A 27,908-nucleotide genomic window follows, 5' to 3' on the forward strand; every position below is an offset into this window, starting at 1 on the left:
CCGGTCTTGCTGTCCCCCGTCCTGTGAAGCTGCCCCCCCATCCCGCTGCCTTCCTTCTGTCCTGCTGCCCCCCTCCTGTCCTTTTGCCCCCTCCACCTGGCTCCTAACTTTTTTAGCTAGCTCCTAGATTCAAAGCAAATTTGTCAAGCCCCATTGAGCCTGATCTCAATCCAGTGCTGTGCATGAGAACAGAGGCTCTCTCCTGCCTCACAGGGCAGACTGATAGCAGTGGGAGCCATTGCCTCTTGCTGCTGTCAATCAATTTCTGTGACCAGGAAGGTTGCATGCTTGTCAACAGAACACAGCAAGTACAGAAAGACAGCCAGGAAAAAGCAATGTTAACTTATGTATTGCTCTCATTACATGCCTACTTCAAGACCTTGAAAGAGTAAAAATTCTAGTGGTTACAAAACATGATTTGCTCATCTCCTGGCACTCTATTATTCAGCTATGTCGTGAGAGGAATTAATTTTGCTGAAGCGATCTGCCAGCACAAAAACCCACGAAATTTCTATATTTGAAATTTTCCTGATTACACCATTATTTTGAAGTAGTCCAAAAAAACAAAAACCTAACAAAGTATAAATGAAAAAAAAAAATACATTTTTGTTTTCCTTTTTTACTGGAATAGATTGACAAGTAGGGTTTTTTAACCCGGTCTGTGTTCTTGTGAGAGATTCACTTTCCACAAAGCTGTCCCAATTAACCAATGTCACCAAGAATGAAAGAGGGTCAATCCAAAATTTTGAGTTGACATAAAAAATAGGAAAAGGAATCTTATGGAGGACATTTGTCTGGATTACAATTCTAAGGGCTAATCCACACTAGTGGTTGAGGGGTGGTAAAACCCTGCAGTTGAGCTGCATTTTTACTAGGCACCAAACGCTCCCCTTTAGCTGAAGAGGCAGCAGCCAGGGGTATTACACATGCTGCTGCAGGAATTATAGCCCTGTTGCTTCAAGTGAATGGAACCACTTTGCAAGCATAATAGTGCGGGGTTCAGACAGGTAGTGAGGAGTCATTGTACCATTCTAGCCGGTCAAATGCTCTCTGAAGATCCGACCGTGAATCTGCCAAGCGGGGATCAAGTTTGCTTACCTTAGAGCATCAAGGCTTCTGGTGCATCCATGACCACCGATGTAGGCCGTGTCTGAATTCTCACTGGATCGGATGTCCTTGCATTGGGCGTTTGCTCACATTTTTATATACTGCAACTCTGTACAATTTGAGCTTGATCATATTATTTGATTCTGGCTTACATGTGGAATTGTTGATTAAAAGGGGAATTTTTACTAAATTGGAGAGTTAAGTTGTGGAGGTAGATATGTGCAGAGATGGGTGCATTGGTCAGAACTCAGGAGGAGAGGTGGAAATGATAGTGTAACACACTCCTGAAACCTGCACTCCCCAATCAAGTTTCTTGTAGAAGATATCAGCGGTGCGAGACCCTCCTTTTAAAAATTGGATCAGAAATAGTCACTGGATTGCTACTGCAAGTGGTGGCGGCAGGAGGGATGCTCCCCCCTGCTGCTTTCCGTTGCCCTCCCATGCTCTCCTGTCCCACCGGGGAGCCTGGGACTGCAGCCAGCATTTTGAAGTGGTAAAAATATAAAAAAAAATGAAATAAAACTATCATTTAATAGTTAAAGGATTAAACAGAATATGTAAAAATGTAATCAAGGCTGCAAAAATTGAAGTTGCAAACGAGTAGGACAAGCCCCCCCCCCCCCCAAAAAAAAACAAAAAACTAATATTAACAGTAAAAAGCCAGGTCTCAGCATATAGGACCTATACTGGATAATAGGGGTGCACCGAAAAGAAAATTCTGGTGCCAAATCCGAGAACAAAAGTTCAGGATGCACTTGGCCGAAAACCGAAATGGACACTGACAGTGGTCTGTGGGCTGGTGTAGTGATCTGTCATCGGTCGTGTCCTGTGGGCACAGCCAGTGACAGATCACGCTGGAGGGTTGCCGCTTGCCCGTCAATGTACAATAGCCCAGATGTGGAAGAAGTTAAAGGGTGTCAGGTGCTCGGGCTGTGCACGACCCACGACACCCATTTTATGAATAACCTGCTTCCCTCACTGTGTAGTAAACTTAAAAGAAGCCCAGTTAGGTCCATCTAGTGGTACAGCCACTAACACTGGGCATGCGCCAAGGCGCCACTAACACTAACGTAGCCACGCCTCTCTCCCCTGTAGGAGGGGTCAGCGCAAACCACATCTCTCCCCGGTCAGAATGGAGCAAGGTGGAACCAAGATGCAGCGGCACTCTCAATCTCCTCTAATGCACTGGCCAAAGGACACTTTCAGCACCTGTATCGGTTCATTTTTTATATTGGCAAAATACTGATAGAGCTTATTTTGGCCGCAACAATTCGGCAACCGAAATTTCAGTGCATCCCTACTGGATAATTTTGAGTTGGTTACTGGGGGACACAGAAGACAAATGTATTAAATACCTTTTTCAGCTATGTGTATACATATGAAAATGGAGAAGCTCAAGTGCATAATGGGGATAGTATGACCCACAAGGGCTCAAAATTGACATGGTCCAGAAACATTTAGACAAAATAAAGGTGAATAAAGCATCTGGATCAGATGTCTTACACCAAGGGGTCCTCAAAAAGCTGAGGTCTGTTAATTCCAAGCCATTGTTTCTAATCTTTAAAGACTAATGACTAATGTGGTACTTCTGGATTGGCTTAAGCCCCGTATACACGATCAGAAAATCACACAAAAAATACTGCATCCGATGCAATCATTCAATAATCTGGATCTTTAGTACACAGCAATCGTGCAAAATTATTTAAAGGGAAAAGCATGAAAAGGTTTGGCAAATGGTACCAGATTGTACGATTTTTGTTTAACCAGTACAGTTTTTGGCAGAAAACACAATACTAAATACCTTACATCACTTCTGAATTTTTAATCTGTCGAAGTAGAATTTTCATAACTTTAGTAACCTCTTCACTTTCGATATGAGCATGTAAAAAACCTCCCAAAAATACGGGGCTTTAAGGACAATGTGGTGCCTATATTAAAAGAGGGATCAAAGTCTTTACCAAGTAACTACAGATTGATTAGGCTAACTTCTATGCTGGAAAGATAATGGAGAGTTTAATAAAAGAGCATATAGAGGAGTTTTTGCTAGAAAATATTTTAAGCAATACCCAGCATGGATTCATGCTCTGTGCAGTGGTTTTGAACAGAGCAGCCCAGATCTTACTCTTCTCGGGTCTCCTGCTGGCGATTCTGGCTCCTTCCCCCTGAGCAGTGCCCCCATAGCAAGCCGCTTGCATATTTAAGGTTTCTTAGCTTCATGCATACAATGCATGAAGGTAAAAAACCTTAAGCCTTTAGAACCACATTAAAAATACCATATCAATGTTTGCAGATGGCATCAAGCTATGAAGTGGAATTACATCCTTAAAGGATGTCTCCAACTTACACGCCAACCTCAATGCACTATTGGGCAACTACAGGTGCATCTCAATAAATTAGAATATCATTAAAAATTTATTTCAGTAAAAACAATTCTAAATGTGAAACTCATATTATATAGATTCATTACACACAGAGATACATTTCAAGCATTTCTTTTAATGATGATTACGGCTTACAGCTAGCAAAAACCCAAAATTCAGTAACTCAGAAAATTAGAATACTATATAAGACCAATAAAAAGGATTTTTAATACAGAAACGTTGGCTTACTGAAAAGCATGTCCATGTACAGTATAAGATGTACTCAATACTTGGTCGGGGCTCCTTTGCATGAATTAATGCGGCGTATTATGGAGGCGGTCAGCCTGTGGTACTGTCGAGGTGTTATGGAAGCCCAGGTTGCTTTAATAGCAGCATTCAGCTCATTTGCATTGTTTGGTCTGGTGTCACTCATCTTCCTCTTGACAATACCCCACAGATTCTCTAAGGTCTTTAGGTCAGGCGAGTTTGCTGGCCAACCAAGCACAGTAATACCATGATCATTCAACCAGGTATTGGTACTTTTGTCAGTGTGCAAAGGTGCCAAATCCTGCTGGAAAATAAAATCAGCATCTCCATAAAGCTGTTCAGCAGAGGGAAGAATGAAGTGCTCTACAATTTCCTGGTAGAGGGCTGCGCTGACTTCGGACTCGATACAACATAGTGGACCAACACCAGCAGATGACATGGCTCCCCAAATCATCACTGACTGTGAAAACTTAACACTTGACCTCAGGCAACTTGGATTCTGTGCCTCTCCACTCTTCCTTCAGACTCTGGGACCTTGATTTCCAAATGAAATGCAAAATTTACTTTTGGAAGGGGATTGTCGTGCACCAGGAGAGACCCAGGACCCACTGCACCTGCACAGGGTCTGACAATGGGTCCAAGGATTTCATCCCGATACCTAATGTCAGTCAGGGTGCCATTGTTTAGCCTGTAGAGGTCTGTGCGTCCCTTCATGGATATGTCTCCCCAGACCATCACTGACCCACCACCAAAACAGTCATGCTGAACAATGTTACAGGAAGCATAACATTCTCCATAGCTTCTTCAGACCCTTTCATTATTATTATACAGTATTTATATAGCGCTAGAAGGTTTGTTCAGCGCTGTACATTATAGTGCGGGACAGAACATGAGACAATACAGTAACAAAACAATACACGAGGGGTTCGAGGGCCCTGCTCTTTCGAGCTTACAATCTAGAAGGGAAGGGATAGTGGTATAGGAGGAAGTGGCTGTGGGGGATGGAGTGGTAGGAGGAGTGGAGGAGATCGGCTGTTAAGTGAGGGTGGGGTAGGCTTTCCTTAAGAGATGGGTTTTCAGGGTGCGCCTAAAAGGTGAGGAGGGTAGGTGACAGTCTGATGGATTGGGGTAGTGAGTTCCAGAGGATGAGCGAAGTCCTGGAGAAGTCCTGCAGTCGGGCTTTGGAGGAGGAGACCAGGGAGCTAGAAAGTAGGTCTTGTGAGGAGCGAAGAGTACGGGTTTGGTGGTATTTGGGTATCAGGTCGTTGAGGTAGTTTGGGGCAGTGTTATGGATAGCTTTGTATGTCATTGTTAGTATTTTGAATTTAATGCGTTGGGCAATTGGAAGTCAGTGGAGGGAATGACTGAGGGGGGTGGTAGAAGCAGAGCGGTTGGTAAGGTGGATTAGTCTGGCCGCTGAGTTCAGGATAGACTGAAGTGGGGATAGCCTGTGTTGGGGTAGGCCGGTGAGAAGGGAGTTGCAGTAGTCCAGGCATGGAATAATGAGGGAGTGAACGAGTTATTTAGTAGTGTCTGGGGTTAGGAACGTACGTGTTTTGGGGATGTTGCAGAGGTGGAGCCTGCATGAGTTTCCCAGCGATTGGACATGGGGTTGGAAGGACAGGTTTAAGTCTAGAGTGACACCTAGGACTTTGGCTTGCAGGGTGGGACTGATGGTGGAGTTGTTGGTCGTGATGGAGAGGAAGGGGGGGGGGGCGCGGGCTGGGGGGAAAATTAGGAGCTCGGTTTTGGAAAGGTTCAATTTGAGGAAATGGAGCGACATCCAGTCTGATATGTCGTTCAGTAGGTGGGTGATACGGGAGGAGACTGAAGGGGTGAGGTGAGGGGTGGAGAGGTAAATTTGCGTCATCGGCATAGAGGTGATAGTTGAAGCCGTGGGAGTGTATCCGTTTGCCGAGGGAGGAGGTGTAGATGGAGAAGAGAAGGGGCCCGAGGACAGAGCCTTGGGGGACCTCAACAGAGAGGGGGGGTGGTAGCGTTATAGGCAATGCTGAAGGAGCGTTGGGATAGATAGGAGGAGAGCCAGGAGAGAGAGGATTCTCTGATGCCAAGGTAGTGTAGTTTATTAAGGAGGAGGGGGTGGTCAACTGTGTCGAAGGCCGCGGAAAGGTCGAGGAGTAGGAGGACTGAGTAGTGGCCATTAGCTTTCGCGGTTAGCAGGTCATTAGTGATTTTGAGTAGGGCGGTCTGGTTTTGCGCCATAATCGCTCCAGCGCAAGACTGCGTCATTTAAGATTTTTAGTGTGGTCGTTCTGCCAGGGTTGAAGCGGTCTGGGTCTAATGCTACGTGTGGTTAGGGGTGCTAAGGAGTCTAAGGCAGCTGACAGCAAGTCATTGTACGCAGTAGTGGCCAGGTCAGGGCATGACAGTGGAAGGATACTGTCGTACAGACGGTCAGCTGCAGAGTGGAGAGGGGCCGGGTTCAGGTTGTGGAGGTTACGGCCGGTGATGGTTTGACATTTGGGGGGGAGGTGTTAAGAGGACGGGAGACGGAGAACGTAATGAGGTTGTGGTCAGAGAGAGGGAAAGGGGTGTTCGCGAGGTTGTGGAGGGTGCAGAGATGGGAGAAAACGAGGTCCAGGGTGTTCCTGTCGGTGTGGGTGGAGGACTGTGTGCACTGTGTGAGTGCAAAAGAAGAGGTTACATGGAGGAGTTGGGATGTAGCCGGATTGTTGACATTGATAGGGATACTGAAGTCTCCAAGGATGATGGTGCTTAGCTCAGAGGAGAATAAGAAGGGTAGCCAGGCGGAAAAGTCTTCAAGGAAGCGGGATACAGGTCCAGGAGGCCGATAGATTACTACAATACTCAGAGGGGTGGGAGAGAAGAGCTGGATGCAGTGGGCCTCAAAGGAGGAGAAGGATAGAGAGGTGGGGTTAGGGAGGACCTGGAAGGTGCTCAGCGGTGACAAGAGCATGCCGTCCCCACCACCTCTACGACCGCTCGGTCTGGGTGAATGGGATCAGACGAGACCTCCATAGGAGAGTGCCGCAGGGGAGGTGGAGTCAGTGGCTTGGATCCAGATTTCCGTGACTGCTAGGAGGTTGAGGGAGCGGGAGATAAAGAGGTCATGGATGGCGGTGAGCTTGTTGCAAACCGATCGGGTGTTCAGGAGTGCAACAAAGAGTGGAGGGGTTGCGGCGGTTTGTGGGAGTAGGAGGATGCCTAGTGGGTGAGGTGGTGAGGGGCCAGGGTTCGGGGAGATATCCCCGGCGGTTAGAAGGAGAAGGGTGAGAAAGGTGGCATGGAAGCGGAATGTGCAAGAGCGTGTGGGTCCGTTAGTGGTGGCGTGTGGGTCGGTGGGAGAGTGGAGTATCAGGAGGAGGTGGTGAGAGCCGTAGTGGGGAGATGGAAGTAGTGAGGGTCCAATGTAAAGTTGTTTTGGGGGAATAGGGGGGTAGAGGGAGGAGATTTTGGAAATGGAGATGAGCACGAGGAGGAGGAGTACAGGTGGCATATTAGGAGGGTGCTGGCCAATTGAGGGAGGTGAAAGGTTTCACATCAGGGCGTATAGATGTGGAGAGTCTGTTGCTCAGTGGTGGAGGCAGAGTTGGGTCTCGTAGGCCGGGTTCATCTTCGGGAGGAGAGGGAGAGTGGTGGACAGCTGGGTCCACTGCTGGCTAGTCGCGGCGGTCTTTCATGTCTGTCACATGTGCTCAGGATGAACCTGCTCTCATCTGTGAAATGCACAGGGCGCCAGTGGCGGACCTGCCAATTCTGGTGTTCAATGGCAAATGCCAATCGAGCTATACGGTGCCAGGCAGGGCAGTGAACACAGGGCCCACTAGAGGATGTTGGGCCCTCAGGCCACTCTCATGAAGTCTGTTTCTGATTGTTTGGTCAGAGACATTTACACCAATTGTCTGCTGGAGGTAATTTTGTAGGGCTCTGGCAGTGCTCATCCTGTTCCTCCTTGCACAAAAGGAGCAGATACCAGTCCTACTAATGGGTTAAGGACCTTTTACGGAACTGTTCCAGCTCTCCTAGAGTAACTGCCTGTCTGCTGAAATCTCTTCCATGCTCTTGAGTCAGTGCTGGAAGACACAGCAAACCTTCTGGCAATAGCACGTATTGCTGTGCCTTCCTGGAGGAGTTTGACTGCCTGTGCAACCTCTCCAGGTATTGCCTCATGCTATCAGTAGTGACTCTGACCCTAGCCAAAAGCAAAACTAGTGAAAAACAGTCAGAGAAGACGAGTAGGGAAAAAAATGCCAGTGGCCTCCACCTGTAAAACCATTCCTGTTTTGGGGTTCATCTCATTGTTGCACATCTAGTGCACCTGTTCATTTCATTAACACCAAAGCAGCTGAAACTGATTAATAACCCCCTCTGCTACTTAACTGACCAGATCAATATCCCAGGAGTTTAATTGACTTGATGTTATACTCTGATATTAAAAAGTGTTCCTTCAATTTTTGGAGCAGTGTATATAATATATGAGTTTCACTTTTTTAATTTAAATTACTGAAATAAAATTAACTTAATGATATTCTCATTTATTGAGATGCACCTGTATGTGGCAAATGAGGTTTAATGTTGATAAATGTAAAGTTAAGCACTTGGGGGCCAAAAACATGCATAATTCATATAACAACTGGGGAAGTCAGTGGTGGAGAAGAATCTGGGTATTCAGTAGATCGTAGCCTTAACAGAATGCAATGCCAAGTAGAGGGAGAGAGACAGATGGAGAGAGTACAAGTTATTAAGACCTCATCTGGAATATGCAGTTTAATATTGGGCACCAGTTAACAAAAAGGATATCAGAGAACTGGAGAAGGGGCAGGATAGGAGAAGGGGCAAAGTGAGAAGGGGCAGGAGAAGGGGCAAAGTGATAAGAGACGTTGAGAAGCTCAGCTATGAAGAAAGATTAGCTTCACTGAATGTACAGTGAAGGAACTAAGTATTTGAGCCCCTGCTAATTTTGAATGTTTGCCCACTCACAAAGAAATGATCAGTCTAAAAATCGAATGGTAGGTGTATTGTAACACAGAGACAGAATAGCAACAAAAAATTCTAAAGAAATGCATGTCTAACAAATTATGCACTGATCTGAAAGTTCGTGAGGGAAATAAGTATTTGATCCCCTTCACAAAACATGACTTAGTACTTGGCGGCAAATCCCTTGTTGGCAATCACAGAGGTCAGATACTTCCTGTAGTTGGCCACCAGGTTTTCATACATCTCAGGAGGGATTTTGGCCCACTACTCTTGGCAGATCCTCTCCAAGTCATTAAGGTTTGGTGGCTGATGTTTGAAAATCTGTGCAGCGAGCTGAAAGTTCGAGTTGCCAATCGGATTAAGGTCTGGAGACTGGCTAGGCCACTCCAGGACCTTAATGTGCTTCTTCTTGAGCCACTCCTTTGTTGCCTTGGCCGTGTGTTTTGGGTCATTGTCATGCTGGAACACCCGTCCATGACCCATTTTCAATGCCCTGGCTGAGGAAAGAAGGTTCTCACACAAGATTTGACAGTGCATTGCCCCGTCCATCGTCCTTTGATGCGGTGCAGTTGTCCTGTCCCCTTAGCAGAAAAACATCCCCAAAGCAGAATGTTTCCACCACGTTTGACAGTTGGGTAATAGGCAGCATTCCTCCTCCTCCAAACACGGTGAGTTGAGTTCATGCCAAAGAGCTCGATTTTGCTCTCATCTGACCACAACACTTACAACAGATGTTCAGTGGCAAACGTCAGACGGGCCAGGACATGTGCTTTATGAGCAGAAGGACCTTGCGGGCACTGCAGGATTTCAATCCTTCTCGCGTAGTGTGTTACCAATTGTTATCATGGTGACTGTGGTCCCAGCTGCCTGGAGATCATTGACAAGATCCTCACGTGTAGTTCTGGGATGATTCCTCACTGTTCTCATGATCATTGACAATCCATGAGGTGAGATCTTGCATGGTGCACCAGAACGAGGGAGACTAACATTTGTTTTGTGTTTCTTCCATTTGCGAATGATTTCACCAACTGTTGTCACCTTCTCCTTACCAAGCTGCTTGGCGATAGTTTGGTAGCCCAGTCCAGCCTTGTGTAGGTCTACAATCTTGTCCCCGACATCCTTGGACAGCTCTTTGGTCTTTGCTATGGTGGAGAGTTTGGAATCTGATTGCTCCTGTGGACAGATGTCTTTTATACAGTTAACAAAATGAGATTAGCAGCACTCCCTTTAAGAGATTGCTTGTAATATCAGCTTGTTACCTGTATGAAAGACACCTGGTAGCCAGAAATCCTGCTGAATGATAGGGTATCAAATACTTATTTCCCTCATGAACATGAAAGGGGGATATTATTAACATGTATAAAATAGGTGGTCCACGTATTGAAGAGTTATTCACTTTTAGGTCATTACAGAAGATAAGAGGGCACGCTATGTCTGGAAGAAAAGAGATTTAACCTTAACATACGGAGAGGCTTCTTTATAGTAAGGGTTGTGAAAATGTGGAGTAGTCTCCCTCAAGAATCGATTCTGGTCAGCAAGCACTGTCTGTTCCAATGCTAAAAACAAGAGTGTACAGTTTCAATCAGTGTGACAATAGTCTCCTTGAGTTTAGGAGGAATGTGTGTAGCAGGTGTACCATCTTAATTTGATGCCTGTGAAGGAGAGGAGTTTTCCCTCATCCAATGCCTCCTCCACCTTGTCTGGCTCAAAGGCAAAGTCAAAGACTGACTTTGAGGGAAAGTCCAAGGGGCATGGTTGTGATCCTGCTGTCCAATGCCTCCATAAGGCCAGAAATTCTGTAATTAACAGAGATTGTGGTAGAAAATTACTTCCTAAAATGAAAGTGTGAGGCAGGTGTGGCCAATAGCCCAGCTGACTGATCAGAGAAAGGAAGATAATCAGTACCGGGGCAACCATCAGGATGGACCTGGAGCCTTTTTTGTTGCAGACACCAAGTAAACAAAATTACATTAGGACTATTATCCTGTTACAAAAGAAATATTGCAAGTTTTGCAAAAGTGCAGCAAAATTTGCTTGTCACAATAGGAATAAATGGTGGGGAAACCAGTATTGCACTTAGATACTGCCATCTACAAACTGTCTGCTGTCAATAGAGACAACATTAGCACTTTGTGAATTTTACAGATTGCCATAGGTCACTGAAAGCCACCCTTAGTTGTTCAGTGAGAAAATGCTCTATATACTGTAAAAAGAAGGAAGCACAATATTTTAATGTTTTATATACTGCAATGGGTAAGCAGTCCATATTATAATAAAGTGGGCTCAGCAATGTTTATGCAAACATCAGAAAAGCAAAGACTGAAAATGATGCATTAGAGCTTGTTCACACATGTCTACTGCAACCACCACATCCAGGGACTGCAAGCTGCAACATATTGCATGTTTGTTAATCTTTTAAAGCAGTAGAAAAGTAGTACTACTTTAGTAAGAGCTAAAAAGATACTGTTTTATTTACATATTGTAGCATTAAAAAACATAATTAAAAAAAACAAAAAAAAAAACAGTTTGTATCACATGGTCTATTTCTTTTTTTTGTTGTGTTTAATACTACAATTTGCCTGCCTGATGCAACTTCAAAATCCTGCATCTTTTCTAGTCTAATGTGCCAGTGAAGTCAGCAGTTCCTATACAATGAAATATCTCCTAAAGGCTGCAAACTTATTGTGGTGGTTTTAGTTAATCAAGCGTCCCGCTCCAAATACAAAGAACATCTTTGTCACACGAAAAAGCAGAATATGAGGTGTGTCTAAAAAGTTTGGTGAATGGCATCAGAAAAAACAAACAAACCAGAAGATACAAACAAATTACCTTTATTAGGATTCAAAATGATTGCCATACTGCTCAACACACTTTTGGTAACATTCATAAAGCTTCTGGAAACTGTCAAAGGCCTCTATAGGAATCAACCGCAGTACCGCTGTCACATTCTTGGATATCCGCTAAATATGCCCCTTTCATGATGCTCTTCAGATGGGGAAACAGAAAGACGTCTGCAGGCGCCAGATCAGGGGAGTACGATGAATGCCTGAGAACATGTACGCTGCACTAAGCCAAGAATTGGTGCACATAGATTGCACAGTGCACAGGCGCGTTATCACGCAGTGACATCCACTGTCCAGTCCTGTGTAACTCTGGCCGAACATGCATCGTAGCATCAAACCGGGAACAATTCTTTAGCTTATCCAAATCTTCAGGGATGATGGTGCACACCATTCATAGAGTCATTCGCTGATCTCGTGCCAGCATTTGTCACACTCGCTCTATTACGTATGGGGATCTGCTTGTCGACAGCCAACCCCAATGTAGCTCATCCTCAGTGTTTCCTTCCCATCTCAAAAGCGTTTGAACCAGTCGGAAACACATTTTCTGCTCACAGTCCCATACACTTGCACCAACATTTCACGTGTCTCCAATTTCCACAATTTCCACAAACTATTCTGCAGGACAGGGCATAGATATTTCTACTGGCACCATAGTGCCCAAGAAGGAGTTTGTACTCAACCCTCATATTTGTCACTCTCTCCTTCGGGAGCTAGATCTCTCATCTCAGGGTAGAGTGCTACACTCAAGTCCTCAGCTCTGTCATCTGGAAGCTTAGAGATTAAGGGGAGAGTTTCAAGAAACCGAGTGTCCTGGAAAAGTAATGGATACCCATCTTTGTAGTAACAAGGGTATCCATTACTTAGATTTATGGTAAAGTGTGGAAGTCACTTTATTCTTGACAATTTGTTAAATACCCACAATCCTAGGCTTTCTTCATGTTGGGGTAAAGTTTGTCACTTAGTACCCTTAATGTGGTATTAAACCCAAAAGCAAACAACTATATTGCAGCTTACCGACAACTCTTAGTTGTGATGACTGCATTCATTTTTTTTTTAGGCTTTTTGTTCTAGTTTCATCTGGTGATCCTAACAGTAAGTCTGTTTTTCAAAAGCACAACCTCTCCAGCTGAAAGTATTAGTTTACATGGATGAAACAAACCAGTTAACACTAACTGGGATGTATAAAAATTATCAGCTTTTATTCATGTAAAACTTTTATCCCAAAAGAAAAAAAAACTGCTTGCTATAACGAATTACAAAGGGTGAGCTGGAGTTTTGCTTTAATTTGTTAATGTATTTAAATCTAATACATTTAAAATTACCCTGCCCCCAGACTGATAATGCTGCTGTCTGCTGTGCCTCCTTTGCTCATTCATCTAGAGTGGCGCCCAACTAACACAGGAGGTGTGTTACCAGCCAGATCATCAGGTGAAAACAGAGGGAAAAAGCCAAAGAAAACTGATGCAGCCATTACCCAATGATTTCAATATAATACATTTTTTGTTTTGGGTTTAATACTGTTTTAAAGTACAAACAGTAGATTTTCTTACTTTTCTTTGGAAGCTAGCTTGGTAGAGCATCCCATTTTTCAAGAGATTCTTTTTTATCCAGAGAACACTATAGATCACAGATTATCAACACTACAACTACCTTGAATTTAACTTTAGTTTTGTATGAACTGACCAAGGATCCCTTGTGAGTATTCTATAAAAAACTGTCAAAGCTGTATGAACGTCCACCAAAAAAGTGCCCCGTGCAGGTTTATGCCATAATGTGCCAATATGAAACATATACTAACACATTATGACATACTTATATGTCAAATGGAGCTCTCCAGCACTGCCGTATAGCTGCTGCCGCCGTTGCTTTCATCTTCACTAATCTTCTCCCTTCTGGGTTCCATCTCTTCGGCTCGCTGAATAGTTGGGCTGGGATGACATCACTCCTGTGCACAGGAGTCACATCACCACGGCACAGAACAGGTGCTATACATTTGGTTTGAGCTGCGCATAGGTGGTTTTTCAATTAAAAAAAAAAAAGACTTCAACACTACTTCAAAATTAAAGATTACACCAGGGGTAGGCAACCTTAAAGAGGTGGAGATCTACCTGAACAACATGGAAGAAGTCAGCGCACTGGGCAGTGTCACCTCTTCACACCTGATTTAAACCTCTAATTGCTGTACTACTGTGTTGCAGTCCCCATCCTAGAAAATGGGGTAATCCTGAAGCCAGTCCCCTGTGCATATCTTCAAGGTATTTTTAACTTTCCATAGATTACAAGAAGTGACTGCCCCAACTTTCTGCAGTACCCAAATAAACTGAACAGAGAAGTTCCGGTTTTTTGAAAATGGAAGGTCGTTTCTTGAAATATTTGGAACTCAACAAGAAATTTCAAAGGTCTAATCACCTTCTAGTTCTACTTGGTGGCCCTAAGTCAGGGGCTTAAAGCCTGTAAGGTTCCATAGCCAGACAGTTTCAAGAAACTATCCTCTCCACATATAATAACACTGGCCATCACATTCCAGCTACAATAAAGGCGCATTCCACAAGATCTTTGGCTTTTCTGTGGGCCATAAGTACAGAAGCCTTTCTGGAAGAAATCTTCAGAGCTACAGTGTGGTCTACAAACTGTGTCCACCATACTGCCCCGAACTACATCACTGACCTAATATCCAAGTACCGCCCAGCACGCACACTCCGCTCCTCACAAGACCTCCTTCTCTCTAGTTCCCTGGTCTCCTCCTCCCATGCCCGCCTCCAGGACTTCTCCAGGGTGTCACCCATACTCTGGAACTCCCTGCCCCAACCCATCAGATTATCACCTACTCTCCTCTCCTTTAGGTGCATCCCGAAAACCCATCTCTTCAGGGAAGCCTACCCCACCCCCTGCTAACTTGCCGACCTCCTCCACTCTTCCTACCACTCCATCCCCCACAGCTATCTCCTCCTGTGCCACCATCCCCTCCCTCCTAGATTGTAAGCTCGAAAGAGCAGGGCCCTCAATCCCCTTATGTTTTGCGTTGTATTGGTATTGTTCTGTCACATGTTCTGTCCCCCTTTGTAATGTGCAGCGCTGAGCGAACTATTGGCGCTTTATAAATACTGTATAATAATAATAATATTTGTGAAGCAGTACCAAGTGGAACTGTTATCCAGTCAAGGTTTGACCTTCAGTTGAACATCTTACTGGCAGTATTTCCCTCCCTAGGGTAGAAGTTTCTTTTGTATCCTCTCAAGTAACGGTCCCCAAAAACTTGGAAATTCTGTTACCAGTAAATCTTTTTTTTTTTTTTTCAAACAAGCTTCAAGCGAATGAGCATCAACAGGAACACGCATCCATGAATATAATGGATAGCCTAGTGTCAAGCATTGAACAACTTCTAGTGAAGCTGCAAATCATGCTTCAAAGCACTCAGGTGTGAACGAGGCCTAAAAAACCCCATGCTTTTCTTGCTCATTCCAAAATGGAAAAAAACGATTGGCTTTAGAAGCTCTTTAAATATTATAATGTGTGCGCAATACAGTTTAAAAGGGGATAACAATATATGCTATAAATCAACTTATGAACAAAGCAATTTTTTTTTTACCATAATGTGATTTGTCCAAACATGTTACGTTATGTGAGCAATAAACATGTATACACATACAGAACCACCACATTCATTCAAGAGTCAGCAAACAAAGGAAACTCGTCAGGAAACAAAAGGTAGGCTGTCATTGCTGACCCACATCTGAAAATGCTATCTGTTTGGCTTTGAAGCCTGTCCTCTGGCTTAAATGCTTGGGAGTTGCTCTCCTGTTATAAGTAGCCATTAATCAGAACTAAATTCTCCATAGTTGCCAAAATGCCCTCAGGAGAGCAATCTGAATACAGATCACTTTTCAGAGGGCACCACATGTGCAAAAAAGCTCCAAGGCTGAGCAGATTGCTGGATGCTCCAATACAAAATGCCCAGTCACCTGGAGAAGTGTCCACACCAACAAATAGTATATTTTTCAAGCACTAAATCTGACATTAACCCCACATATAGGCACCAATCACACTTGTGAGTGGAGCCATTTGCAATTAACAGCAGGAGACTCTGTGGGGGTTCCCTGCAAATAGGTGCTGACAAGAAGTCCCATTTAAAGTAACGCCAGGCTGAGAATGCCTGCAGCTATTCACGGGTGTTCACGTGCAAAGATTACCTGCAGATGATCGGCGGTGGATGCAGTCTGCCTCTTCTGTCAAGCTCCCATTGCTTTGAATGAGGCTTGCCATCTGCAGGGATCCCCACTGAGTCTCCAGTGGTTAATCGCAAGTAGCCCCATTCACAAGTATGAATGGACCCTTGGTTCACACTTGTGCGGTGCGGCATATCGCATGTGATTCGCACAGGAACCGCAACACATTCCTGTGCAAATCACATGCGAATTTTGTATGGCTCAGAATCGCACCAAAAAAGTGGAGGACCCTTTTTTTTTGGTCCGTACTAGAATCGGATCACAAGGGTATTCACACCTACAGTATGCGATCCGATTCTGAACATCGCACCACATTTTGGGGACCAATTTCGGGGTGTTAACTCAACATACTCACCCGTATTGTTTGCATGAATGGGGTGCAACTGTAATGCGGTGCAGAAATCGCACAGAAACTGCTGCGAATTCTGCACCGCATCAGTGTGAACCCAGGCTCACTGCAGGTGAATCTTACTAGAGAATGTATTTTCAATGACAGTGATTGATTCACCACCTTTCAATGTTCAATAATAGTCACACTTACGGCTTTATAAATTTTCCACTACAGATTAGAAGAATCAACTCACTGCAGAATACCACTGAGCAGTAAATTAGTATGTGAGTGGTCAGTTTAAGATGACAGAACACACAAATATATATTTTTTGAACCATATAAAAGACACTATATACACTATAATATATAAACATACTATATCTTATGATGATTGAGAAGCATATTATAAAATAGTAGTGGATATACAGTGCCTTGAAAAAGTATTCCTACCCCTTGAACTTTTCCACATTTTATCATGTTATTTATTGGGATTTATGTGATAGACCAACACAAAAGTGGCACATAATTGTGAAGTGGAAGGAAAATGATAAATGGTTTTCAACATTTTTTACAAATAAAAATATCTTAAAAGTGTGACCTGCATTCGTATTCAGCCCCCTTTACTCTGATACCTCTAACTAAAATCTAGTAGAACCAAGTCCCTTCAGAAGTCACCTAATTAGTAAACAGAGTCCATATGTGTGTAATTTAATCTCAGTATAAATACAGCAGTTCTGTGAAGACCTAGGACATTTGTTAGAGAACATTAGTGAACAAACAGTATCATAAAGGCCAAGGAACACACCAGACAGGTCAAGGATAAAGTTGTGGAGAAGTTTAAAGCAGGGTTAGATTATAAAAAAAATATCCCAAGCTTTAAACATCTCATGGAGCACTGTTCAATCCATCATTCGAAAATGGAAAGAGTATGGCACAAGTGCAAACCTACCAAGACATGGCAGTCCACCTAAACTGACAGGCCGGGCAAGGACAGCATTAATCAGAGAAGCAGACAAGAGGCCCATGGTAACTCTGGAGGAGCTGCAGAGATCCACAGCTCAGGTAGGAGAATCTGTCCACAGGACAACTATTAGTCATGCACTCCACAACTCTGGCCTTTATGGAAGAGTGATAAGAAGAAAGACATTATTGAAAGAAAGCCATTTGTTTGCTGTTTGTGAGAAGCCATGTGGGGGACACAGCAAACATGTGGAAGAAGGTGCTCTGGTCAGATGAGATCAAAATTGAACTTTTTGGCCTAAAAGCAAAATGCTATGCGTGGCAGAAAACACTGCACATCACCGTGAACACATCATCCCCAACGTGAAAAATGGTGGTGGCAGCATCATGTTGTCAGATGCTTTTCTTCAGCAGGGACAGGGAAGCTGGTCAGAGTTGATGGGAAGATAAATGGAGCCAAATACAGGGCAATCTTAGAAGAAAACCTGTTAGAGTCTGCAAAAGAATTGAGATTGGGGTGGAGGTTCAGCTTCCAGCAGGACGACCCTAAACATACAGCCAGAGCTACAATAGAATGGTTTAGATCAGGGCTCTCCAAACTATGGCCCTGCAGGTGTTGAGGAACTGCAAGTCCCATGAGGCCAAGACTGACAGCTACAGGCAAGACTCGCAGAGGCATGATGGGACTTGTAGTAATTCAACAGCTGGAGGGCCATAGTTTGGACACCCCTGGTTTAGATCAAAGCATAGCCACGTTTTAGAATGGCCCAAAGTCCAGACCTAATTCTAATTGAGAATCTGTGGCAAGACTTGAAAATTGCTCTCCATCCAATCTGACAGAGCTTGAGCTATTCTGCAAAGAAGAATGGGCAAAAATGTCCCTCTCTAGATGTATAAAGCTGGTAGAGACATCCCCAAAAAGACTTGCAGCTGTAATTGCAGCAAAAGGTGGTTCTACCAAGTATTGACTCCGGGGGGCTGAATACAAATGCACGCCACACTTTTCACATATTTATTTGTATAAAATTTTGAAAACCATTTATCACTTTCCTTCCACTTCACAATTATGTGCCATTTTGTGTTGGTCTATCACATAAAATCCCAATAAAATACATTTACGTTTTTGGTTGTAACATGACAAAATGTGGAAAATTCAAGGAGGTATGAATACTTTTTCAAGGCACTGTAGATAAGAAGGTTGGTGGTTAGTATGCTGTACATTATATCACTGAACACACTCTAAATCATAAAGGAAAAGCAGTGCAGAGCAGGAAGTGATACAGGTTTGAAACTGCTTACATAGTATCAGGCTAGAGTTCACCTTTAATTTGTTTGTCAAGCCCATCTAACAAAGCTGCTATCAAAATATGTCTCCTGTGCTCCTCCATCCAGAGTGGAGACAACCCAAGACGGAGTGTGCTACTGACTAGACCACTCGGTAAAATGGAAGGAATAATGATGCTAGTTCAGCAGCATACTATAAACTAGGAGGTAACACTGCTATGAAGGTTGGTGCTTAGCATATGTGTTATACGACTGAACACACTATATAGTTATCATGATGATGGAGTATACTATGCATTGGGAGGTGATGTACTAAATAACAATAAGGGATGAGCAGCATACTGTGATCTTTAAGGTGATGCACCTGTAACAATGTGTGCTTTCCACATGATGAATTATCACTGAACACACACTGTGCATTAATGCTGGTTGAGCAGTATACTATATATTAGGGGGTTATGTTCTATAAAGCAGAGATGGGTGAGAAGTATACTACAGGAGTTCTTTCACACAGGCATTGAATTTCAAATCAGCCTTTAACACACATTAGCGCACCTATTGGAAACAAACGCCCCTTGAGATCTGTGTTTTCTCTGTATATTGGGCATTCAGTATATTCTGTATATTGGGTGCGCCATGTATATTATGTATACTGGGTGCTCGGTACATTGGGAGCCCAGTGTATTCTGTACATTGGGTGCACCGTGTATATTATGTATACTGGGTGCTCGGTACATTGGGAGCCCAGTGTATTCTGTACATTGGGTGCACCGTGTATATTATGTATACTGGGTGCTCGGTACATTGGGAGCCCAGTGTATTCTGTATATTGGGTCTCCGTGTATATTCTGTATACTGGGTGCACCGTGTATATTCTGTATATTGGGTGCTCGGTACATTGAGAGCCCAGTGTATTTTGTATATTGGGCGCTCAGTATATTCTGTATACTGGGTGCTCGGTACATTGGGAGCCCAGTGTATTCTGTACATTGGGTGCACCGTGTTTATTTATACTGGGTGCTCGGTACATTAGGAGCCCAGTGTATTCTGTATATTGGGCGCTCAGTATATTCTGTATATTGGGTGCTCCGTGTATATTATGTATACTGGGTGCTCAGTACATTGGGAGCCCAGTGTATTCTGTATATTGGGCGATCGGTATATTCTGCATATTGGGCGCTCGGTAAATTGGGAGCCCAGTGTATTCTGTATATTGGGCGCTCAGTATATTCTGCATATTGGGTGCTCAGTAAATTGGGAGCCGTGTATTCTGTATATTGGGCGCTCGGTAAATTGGGAGCCAGTGTATTCTGTATATTGGGCGCTCAGCATATTCTGTATATTGGGCGCTCAGTATATTCTGTATACTGGGTGCTCAGTACATTGGGAGCCAGTGTATTCTGTATATTGGGCGCTCAGTATATTCTGTATATTGGGTGCTCAGTAAATTGGGAGCCGTGTATTCTGTATATTGGGCGCTCTGTATATTCTGTATATTGGGCACTCGGTATATTCTGTATATTGGGCGCTCGGTAAATTGGGAGCCAGTGTATTCTGTATATTGGGTGCTCTGCAGAAAAGCACTATACTATGATCTAGGAGTGGATGTACCTCTACCTGTGTGTGCTTGCCATAAAATGTTATCAGTGAACATACAATGTAAAAGGATGCTGTGATTCAGGAGGTGAACACACACACCAGTGACTGTTGGTGCTCAGTGTACTGTGTATTGCTTGATCAGTGTGTACTTGGTGTGCACAGCCATACTGGCTGCCCAGAGTACTCTCTGTATTGAGTGCTCAGTGTATTTTGTGCTCTGCATATTCTCTATATATTGGGGGCTCCGTGTATTCTCTGTGTATTGGGTGTTTGATATATTCTGCACTCCGTGTATTCTCTATATTTTGGGTGCTCAGTGTATTCTGCTCTCAGTGTATTGTATGTTGGATGCACAGTGTATATTGCGTGATCGGCATGTATTCTCTGTATATTGGGTGCTCGGCGTGTATTCTCTGTATATTGGGTGCTCAGTGTGTATTCTCTGTATATTGGGTGCTCAGTATATATTCTCTGTATATTGGGTTGTGTATTCTCTGTATATTGGGTGATCGGCGTGTATGCTCTGTATATTGGGTGCTCGGTATATATTCTCTGTATATTGGGTGATCGGCATGTATGCTCTGTATATTGGGTGCTCAGTATATGTTCTCTGTATATTGGGTGATCGGCATGTATTCTCTGTATATTGGGTGATCGGCGTGTATTCTCTGTATATTGGGTGATCGGCGTGTATTCTCTGTATATTGGGTGATCGGCGTGTATTCTCTGTATATTGGGTGATCGGCGTGTATTCTCTGTATATTGGGTGATCGGCGTGTATTCTCTGTATATTGGGTGATCGGCGTGTATTCTCTGTATATTGGGTGATCGGCGTGTATTCTCTGTATATTGGGTGATCGGCATGTATTCTCTGTATATTGGGTGATCGGCATGTATTCTCTGTATATTGGGTGATCGGCGTGTATTCTCTGTATATTGGGCGCTCAGTGTGTATTCTCTGTATATTGGGCGCTCAGTGTGTATTCTCTGTATATTGGGCGCTCAGTGTGTATTCTCTGTATATTGGGCGCTCAGTGTGTATTCTCTGTATATTGGGCGCTCAGTGTGTATTCTCTGTATATTGGGCGCTCGGTGTGTATTCTCTGTATATTGGGTGCTCGGTATGTATTCTCTGTATATTAGGTGCTCGGTATGTATTCTCTGTATATTGGGTGATCGGTGTGTATTCTCTGTATATTTGGTGATCGGTGTGTATTCTCTGTATATTGGGTGATCGGTGTGTATTCTCTGTATATTGGGTGATCGGTGTGTATTCTCTGTATATTGGGTGCTCGGTATATATTCTCTGTATATTGGGGGCTCAGTATATATTCTCTGTATATTGGGGGCTCAGTATATATTCTCTGTATATTGGGGGCTCAGTATATATTCTCTGTATATTGGGGGCTCAGTATATATTCTCTGTATATTGGGTGCTCAGTATATATTCTCTGTATATTGGGTGCTCAGTATGTATTCTCTGTATATTGGGTGCTCAGTATGCATTCTCTGTATATTGGGTGCTCAGTATGTATTCTCCGTATATTGGGTGCTCAGTGTGTATTCTCCGTATATTAGGTGCTCGGTATATATTCTCTGTATAATGGGTGATCGGCATGTATTCTCTGTATAATGGGTGATCGGCGTGTATTCTCTGTATAATGGGTGATCGGCGTGTATTCTCTGTATAATGGGTGATCGGCGTGTATTCTCTGTATAATGGGTGATCGGCGTGTATTCTCTGTATAATGGGTGATCGGTGTGTATTCTCTGTATAATGGGTGCTCAGTATATATTCTCTGTATATTGGGTGCTCAGTATGTATTCTCTGTATAATGGGTGCTCAGTATATATTCTCTGTATATTGGGTGCTCAGTATATATTCTCTGTATAATGGGTGCTCAGTATATATTCTCTGTATAATGGGTGCTCAGTATATATTCTCTGTATATTGGGTGCTCAGTATATATTCTCTGTATATTGGGTGCTCAGTATATATTCTCTGTATATTGGGTGCTCAGTATGTATTCTCTGTATATTGGGTGCTCAGTATGTATTCTCTGTATATTGGGTGCTCAGTATGTATTCTCTGTATATTGGGTGCTCAGTATGTATTCTCTGTATATTGGGTGCTCAGTATGTATTCTCCGTATATTAGGTGCTCGGTATATATTCTCTGTATAATGGGTGATCGGTGTGTATTCTCTGTATATTGGGTGCTCAGTATGTATTCTTTGTATATTGGGTGCTCAGTATGTATTCTCTGTATATTGGGTGCTCAGTGTGTATTCTCTGTATATTGGGTGCTCAGTATGTATTCTCCGTATATTAGGTGCTCGGTATATATTCTCCGTATAATGGGTGATCGGCGTGTATTCTCTGTATAATGGGTGATCGGCGTGTATTCTCTGTATAATGGGTGATCGGCGTGTATTCTCTGTATAATGGGTGCTCGGTGAGTATTCTGTATTAGGAGGACTGTAGAGCACACATCAGGACCAGCATGGTCCCCCACCTAGGAATCCCCCCGGCCTCCTCCCCCCGTATCATCCCTGGCTCTGCAATGTGACAGCTGACAGAGTGCCCTCACCGGAGATACTGCGCACACAGCAGGCTCATCCTCCTCCGGGGCTCTCTCAGTCCGTCTATATCCGCACGGCTTCAATTTCTCGGCGCTCGAGACTCGGCCATCTTCTCCGGGCCCCCACCGCCTGAGAGCTCGGGGCCCCGGGCCTGCAACCCCCCCGTCCCCCTGACAACCAACCCCCCGGAGAGTCCCACTGAACGCTTTCCCCTCCGGAAACAGCTCTGCGAACGGCACTTCCGGCCTGTGCGTCCGCTATATCCCTCCGGCTGAAGCTTAGCAAGCGCACTCTATAGCCACGCCCACTCTACCTGAGCGCGCTTGCGTGAATCGGTCGGCCATGAGAGTGACGTCAGGACTGGGTAGGCGGCAAGGTAGAGAGGAAGAGATGACTCGGTTGTTATAGCAACCGGGCCTCTACTGCTGAGCGATCACCAAGGCAACTATGTGCGCCGGCGCTGGGCCTGCTTAGTGCGTCAGAGGCTGCCCTGTGCCGTCCATGAGGTGACTCTTGTTTATGTGAATATTGGCTCTAAGCAGAGAACGGAACTTGGTGTTTAAGGCTCGTTATGGCGCTGAGGGCAAATGGCCATTTTTAAGCATTGCAGTTATTTGTAGCTTTTCAATGAAAAACCTGTGAGGGAAATGAACTCCTGTAGGCCCCAGTGCACACTGTGGTCAGGTATTGTATGGCATCTTGTATGAAGAGCACACGTCACACACAAGAGTCTACAGCCATGGTTTGTAAACACTTGCCTATGGGCAATTTGTTCATTTTTTGCTAGAAATGACTGTAAACTTAACAAAAAGTATATGTTTGCTGAAAGCAGAAGCCCTGGAGAAGAAAATGGAGGCAGCAATGTGACGGAAGCATCTTGCCAATATGTGACAATCCCACAATCGCTGTCACCAATATGTCACGTCCATGGCGTCAGACCCCAGCCCTTCTCACCAAACTCGTGACCGCGCTGTCACGTGTGTAACAATGCCACACTTAGCTGCACAACGATTTTCCAGCTAATTGGACCACAATGGATGCACCGGCAGCCTGAATGCGATTGTTACTGGGTCAGGTTAATTACGCAATTAACCCTTCACACTGCCACCACCTCCTTTTTGTACAGAGAAAGAGGAAACTCGGCGATATCAGTTATAACACTATAATGGTTTAGGTAATCGTCTGTATAACACAGTTATACAGAGGGTTAAACAAACACAGTAGCGTTCTCTTTAGAGGCAGGAATTCGTAAATTGCAAATAAGCGCTATAGAAACAGTTCAACACTTTCAGAAGGAAAGATTTATTACTAAAAGGTCAAACGGGTGCAATAAAAATATTTACAGAAAAAGATGTAAGATATATATATAAATATACAGAGACCAACAGCACAGCAAAGAGATATCAGAGAGAGGTGAAAGGGTTAAGGTACTTGCCAAAGTCTTGGGTTAGCAGATCCAAGTTTCAGAGCGAAAGGGCATGGGTCTCCCCAGGTGGTACTGATGTTATAATGGGAGACGTCTTCAACTTTTTTTTTCTTAGGCCTGACAGCCCAATTTGTAGTTCCCCAGCAGGGGGTGTCTCTGAAGTCAAGGACCAATACCCCGTTTAGGGCTTGGAGGTCTGGGCGTGGACCTAAACTAGAGCCAAAATCTCCAGTAACTCATATTTTGGCCCATAACTTTCCATCTGCACAAGTGACGTTCCACCCGTGGGTAGATTATTATGCAGACACGTCTGAGGATTGGTTAGATATGAATTATGAAATTATACACTGAACTGTTCACGAGATCTACTTTTCCGGCTATCCTATGTATTCGAGACAAGTATTCGAGTGACCCATCAAATTGTTTGTCTCTTCTTAGCCAATCTGACGATATGTCTGGTTTTTACGTAAGTCTCTCATATTCCAAGATATGAGACATAGGGGAAAAATGGATTTTGAAAAGTGGTTATCTGATCATATTTCCTGGGAATGTTCTTTGAACTCCTGGGAAAGCTTGCCTTATCTTATACGAGGTGTTACATTTTACAGGTTCTTTGGACAGCTAGGCCCCAGCTCCCTTGGGGACTTTATAGCTCCTAGCCCCCTGCTGGGCCCTGGCCTCCTGTGACACTCCTAACACACATACACACTGGCCAAATGTCACTGTGACTCTCAGAAAGGGAGGAGGAGAATGAAGGGGAAATATGTTTGTCAAGATGGTTAACCCCTTTGCCAAGATGGAGGTTGAAGCCAAAATGGTTGAACCGCGTCCATCTCTGTGTGTACGCTGTTACAAGCAACATTTTTTTTAAGTTGTGTAATATTTGCACGGTTATTTTTTTCAGGAAAAAATACACTACAATTAATTGTAATGCAAACAAGCACAATATAATACCCATTTTTTGGTAAAATATAAAAGATGGGGTTGCGTCAAGTAAATAGGTTGTCAAGTCTGAAAATCAAGCCTTGGTGTGACTCCAGTGCAACTTCAGTCCCTAAGGCTGCTTTCAGGCTGAATTAAAAAAAGGCCAAGGACCAAGAGACATTATTGCCAATGTCAGATGGATGGAGTAAAAAAAGTAAAAAATATTGTTTTTTTTTTTCAAAATTGTCGGTCTTTATTTGTTTATAGCACAAAAAATAAAAAAAGTAGAGCTGATCAAATACCACCGAAAGAAAGTTCCAATTGTGGGAAGAACATTAATTTAATTTGGGTGCAGCGTTGCATGATCGAGGAAAATGGTAGCAACCTGTTGTGCACACTCTAGTGCATGGTGACAAGAAGTCGGCAATGAGCACATCTCTGTGTGCATGTATGCAATTGATTACATACTCAGGGTGGATGCATACTCCTGGCATTACAGTACACCAAAAAAAACAAAACAAAAAACAGAGCAACCAATGTTATACTCTAAAACTATCAGAGGTCTGAAGAAGAAGAAGCAAGCGCTTCGAAATGTGTCACCTGACTTCTCCTTGCTCTGCCATTGGTCGCCCGCCGGGTCTGGAATTTCCTTGTGGTCCACGCTGGTAAACGCTGCCATTTTCAAATCTGCTGCACCGCTGACAGCTGACGGCTCCATCCCCGTTCATCCTGATTGACCAGGACCCACAACCACATTGCTGGCTGACAAACAGCTTACCAAAGGATGACTTTTAACCATTCCTTACGTTTGTGAGTAGTTTTTACTCCTTTTGATACCATTAAAGTATTAACCCTCTATACTCAGATTGGCACTCCCTTCTGTTCGATTTGATACTCTAAAACTATGTGTAACCATTTTACTTCTGTTCACACTCTATGTTCCCACATGTGACCAAACATAAATACAATTGAAATAGCGCTGTGCAGTAAATATGCAAACAAATGTGACAAATGATCAAAATAATAAATGTGCAAAAATGCCAAATAAATTGAACAAATAAAGAAATAGTATGTACTCCCTTCACATAACGTGTTTTAATAAATAAATGTCCCAAAAAATATAAAGATTATTTAAATAAAAGTTCATATGCTGTCTTTCAAATTCTTGTGTCTGTGCCTTTATTTTTGTTAAAAAACTCAACTCAAAATTAAAGTGTTACTAAACCCAGGACCCTGCATTCACTATATCTGGTCTCCCACAGTACACAGAACATGGAAATAAAATTATTTTAGTAAATATAAACTGCTAAATACCTTTTCAGCAGTTGGAGCAGTCTTGTAACCTCTATCAGTGTCCAGCAGAGCACTGGTTAAAGTTTGTAGGAGGAGGGTTTTTTCTCTAGGAGCATGCAGGACCCTGACCTCTGGACAGTGCTGATTGTACCTGTGCTGTTCACTTGCACTCTCCCAAGAAAAATAAAAACCTCCCTAGCAATACATACCAATCTGAGCATGTGCAGCGTGATTCCAACCCTCTGTTCTATCATAAGATATTTAGGGGACAATGGAAGAAGGAGAGGATCAGAGAACAGAGGATCAAACAGCCTTTTTACACAATGTGGAGAAAGAACCCCTTAGGTTGCACAGTGAATATAACAAACATGCTTACTGCATATACAGACTGATTTTACTGTTGTGGGTTTAGTAACATTTTAATGAGCAATTGACTAGTATTCTTACTAATACCCAAGCAAAATTCCTTAGAATCTGGAGCCCATGGCTCACATACCAACATCCAACCATCTCTGTGGCAAGCTTGACAGTGCCATAAGTGGCCTCTCAGTGGGCTGGACACTTCCTGTGTCTCACCCCCCCCCCCCCTCCTGTTCCTCCCTCTTTTCTTTTACCTCTTTTTCTAACAGAACTTAAGTCTCCATTACCGGACAGATACCATGTCTGTTACCCAGGTCAATAAATAATATCAGCCTTATGACTAGTCATTGACAATGTTACCCTGCTGTTTGTACCATTGTTACAATGAACATTTATTTGTAAACTGATTTGTATCTCTACAACAAAACAAAATAAAACACATTGAAAAGAAAACTCAGCTTAAAATGTGTACTACGTCTGATGCACTGCAGTATACATGTATTTATTTGGTCTCACACCAATGGCGACTCACTTCAGGCCCATGCAGCGTGACATCATTGGCTCCTCCCTACGTGTTTTGTCACAGACTCACAAGACGTAATTGAGTTTTTTAACATTGGCAATTTTTTAAAATAAAAATTGGTACCTACAGTTTATGGAAAGCACTATGAACAGTATAGTCTTCTCTTTTGAGCTTTGTATGAATATTGCCTGGAGGATGGCCCAGGATGGAGGCAGATTGAAATTCATCTGGACACCATCCATGGTGTAAGCACCCTGCTTAAAGGAAAAGTGCATAACACCTAATTTCTGTTAGATCATAAGATCAGGTGAGAGTACTGGAATAACGGTGGTGGGATTGCACAATGTATGATAGATTGAATACCGGGAAGAACATCTCACAGCACAATATATAAAATAAAGACAAAGACACAGGAATTTGAAGGACAGCATATGAACTTCTGTTTAAATAATATTTACATACACTATATTGCCAAAAGTATTGGGACTCTTGACTTTACACGCACATGAACTTTAATGGCATCCCAGTCTTAGTCTGTAGGGTTCAATATTGAGTTGGCCCACCCTTTGCAGCTATAACAGCTTCAGATCTTCTTGGAAGGCTGTCCACAAGGTTTAGGGGTGTGTCAGTGGGAATGCTTGATCATTCTTTCAGAAGTGCATTTGTGAGGTCAGGCACTGATGTGAAGGCCTGGCTCGCAGTCTCGCTCTAATTCATTCCAAAGGTGTTCTAAAGGTCGAGGTCCGGACTGTGCAGGCCAGTCAAGTTCCTCCACCCCAAACTCGCTCATCCATGTCTTTATGAACCTTGCTTTGGACACTGGTGCGCAGTCATGTTGGAACAAGAAGGGGCCATCCCCAAACT

General features: G+C 43.5%; 1 protein-coding gene across 5 annotated transcripts in view; it reads right to left on the bottom strand.

Annotated features, from left to right (window-relative positions):
* SMG7 (SMG7 nonsense mediated mRNA decay factor) overlaps positions 1-22,703 on the bottom strand; it is a 121,827-nt gene extending 99,124 nt beyond the window's left edge. For all 5 annotated transcript variants that reach the window (XM_089683979.1, XM_089683978.1, XM_089683977.1 and 2 more), the window contains exon 1: positions 22,527-22,703. In XM_089683979.1, coding sequence (XP_089540105.1) covers positions 22,527-22,555 — 29 coding nt within the window. In that variant the 5' untranslated portion in view covers positions 22,556-22,703. The remainder of the gene's footprint in view (positions 1-22,526) is intronic.
* Positions 22,704-27,908: the final 5,205 nt, after the last annotated feature.

The sequence above is a fragment of the Staurois parvus genome, unplaced genomic scaffold (assembly GCF_062004578.1).
Source record: "Staurois parvus isolate SC_StPar_1 unplaced genomic scaffold, SC_StPar_1.0 ptg000332l, whole genome shotgun sequence".
Classification (NCBI taxonomy): domain Eukaryota; kingdom Metazoa; phylum Chordata; class Amphibia; order Anura; family Ranidae; genus Staurois; species Staurois parvus.